This window comes from Medicago truncatula, chromosome 3 (assembly GCF_003473485.1).
Source record: "Medicago truncatula cultivar Jemalong A17 chromosome 3, MtrunA17r5.0-ANR, whole genome shotgun sequence".
Lineage (NCBI taxonomy): Eukaryota > Viridiplantae > Streptophyta > Magnoliopsida > Fabales > Fabaceae > Medicago > Medicago truncatula.
The window spans coordinates 15,954,755-15,956,224 of record NC_053044.1 but is presented as its reverse complement, the minus strand read 5'-3'; the positions used below and the strand labels follow the sequence as shown (position 1 = coordinate 15,956,224).

The 1,470-nt window shown below is 37.3% G+C and overlaps 1 protein-coding gene across 1 annotated transcript; it reads right to left on the bottom strand.

The window, feature by feature from the left end:
* Positions 1 to 204: 204 nt before the first annotated feature.
* LOC120579515 (secreted RxLR effector protein 161-like) lies at positions 205 to 900 on the bottom strand. The gene has a single exon (XM_039831930.1). It carries the CDS (start codon positions 898 to 900, stop codon positions 205 to 207), a length of 696 nt encoding a protein of 231 aa, XP_039687864.1.
* Positions 901 to 1,470: the final 570 nt, after the last annotated feature.

The window sequence follows — 1,470 nt, the reverse complement described above, 5'->3', positions numbered from 1 at the left end:
GTTCTATAAGATAATGTAATCTCATGATTAAGTCACGCTTAATATATTATTACACGAACTATCTATTCTAAGGACTTTATTAACATTATCTAAACATAATAAAGAGTGCCATATCTTATTCAATAATAAAAGTCATGATACATAAGATAGGTTCAACATAAACTATTGGCCTCTAGGGCTTACACCAACAATCTCCCACTAGCACTAGAGCCAATTAGGCATAAACCTAATACCCATAGATCTAGTATGACCATCATGCTTCTGCTGGGCAAGAGCTTTAGTAAGTGGATCAGCGACATTGTCCAATGTTGGTACTTTGCATATTTTAACATCTCCTCTTTCGATAATCTCTCGAATAAGATGATAACGCCTTTGTATGTGTTTGGATTTCTGGTGAGATCTAGGTTCTTTGGCTTGTGCGATTGCACCATTGTTATCACATAGTAATTCAATGGGATCCACAATACTCGGAACTATTCCAAGATCAGAAATGAATTTCTTAATCCAAACAGCTTCTTTTGCGGCATTGGATGCAGCAATATACTCGGCTTCAGTTGTAGAATCAGCGACTGTTTCTTGCTTTGAACTTTTCCAGCTCACAGCACCGCCATTTAAGCAAAACACATATCCAGATTGCGATCTAAAGTCATCATGATCGGTCTGAAAACTAGCATCAGTGTAACCAATTACAGAGAGCTCTTCTTGACCTCCATAGACCAAGAAGGTATCCTTAGTTCTTCTCAAGTACTTAAGGATATTCTTGACAGCAATCCAATGATCGTTGCCAGGATTAGACTGGTATCTGCTCGTAGCACTTAAAGCATACGAGACATCTGGTCGAGTGCATATCATAGCATACATGATAGAACCAATTGCTGAAGCATATGGGATATCACGCATTCGATCCCTTTCGTCATTAGTCGAAGGGGATTGATTCTTTGATAGATTTAATCCTGACGACATAGGAATGAATCCTTTCTTGGAATCATGCATATTGAACCGTATCAGGACTTTGTCTATATATGTACCCTGACTTAAGCCAAGCAATCTTTGTGATCTATCTCTATAGATCATGATTCCTAATATATAGGAGGCTTCACCTAAGTCTTTCATAGAAAAGCATTTCCCTAACCAAGTTTTGATTTCTTGTAGTGTAGGGATGTCATTTCCGATTAATAATATGTCATCTACATATAAAATCAGAAATGAAACTATGCTCCCACTAACCTTCTTGTAAACACAAGGCTCATCTTCATTTTTAATGAATCCATACTATTGTACAGTTTCATCAAAGCGAAGATTCCAACTTCTAGAAGCTTGCTTCAATCCATAGATTGATCGCTGCAACTTGCATACCTTTTTGGTTGCTTTAGGATCGCCAAAACCTTCAGGTTGTGTCATGTACACATCCTCAAGAAGATTTCCATTAAGGAAAGCAGTTTTGACATCCATTTGCTAGATTTCATAATC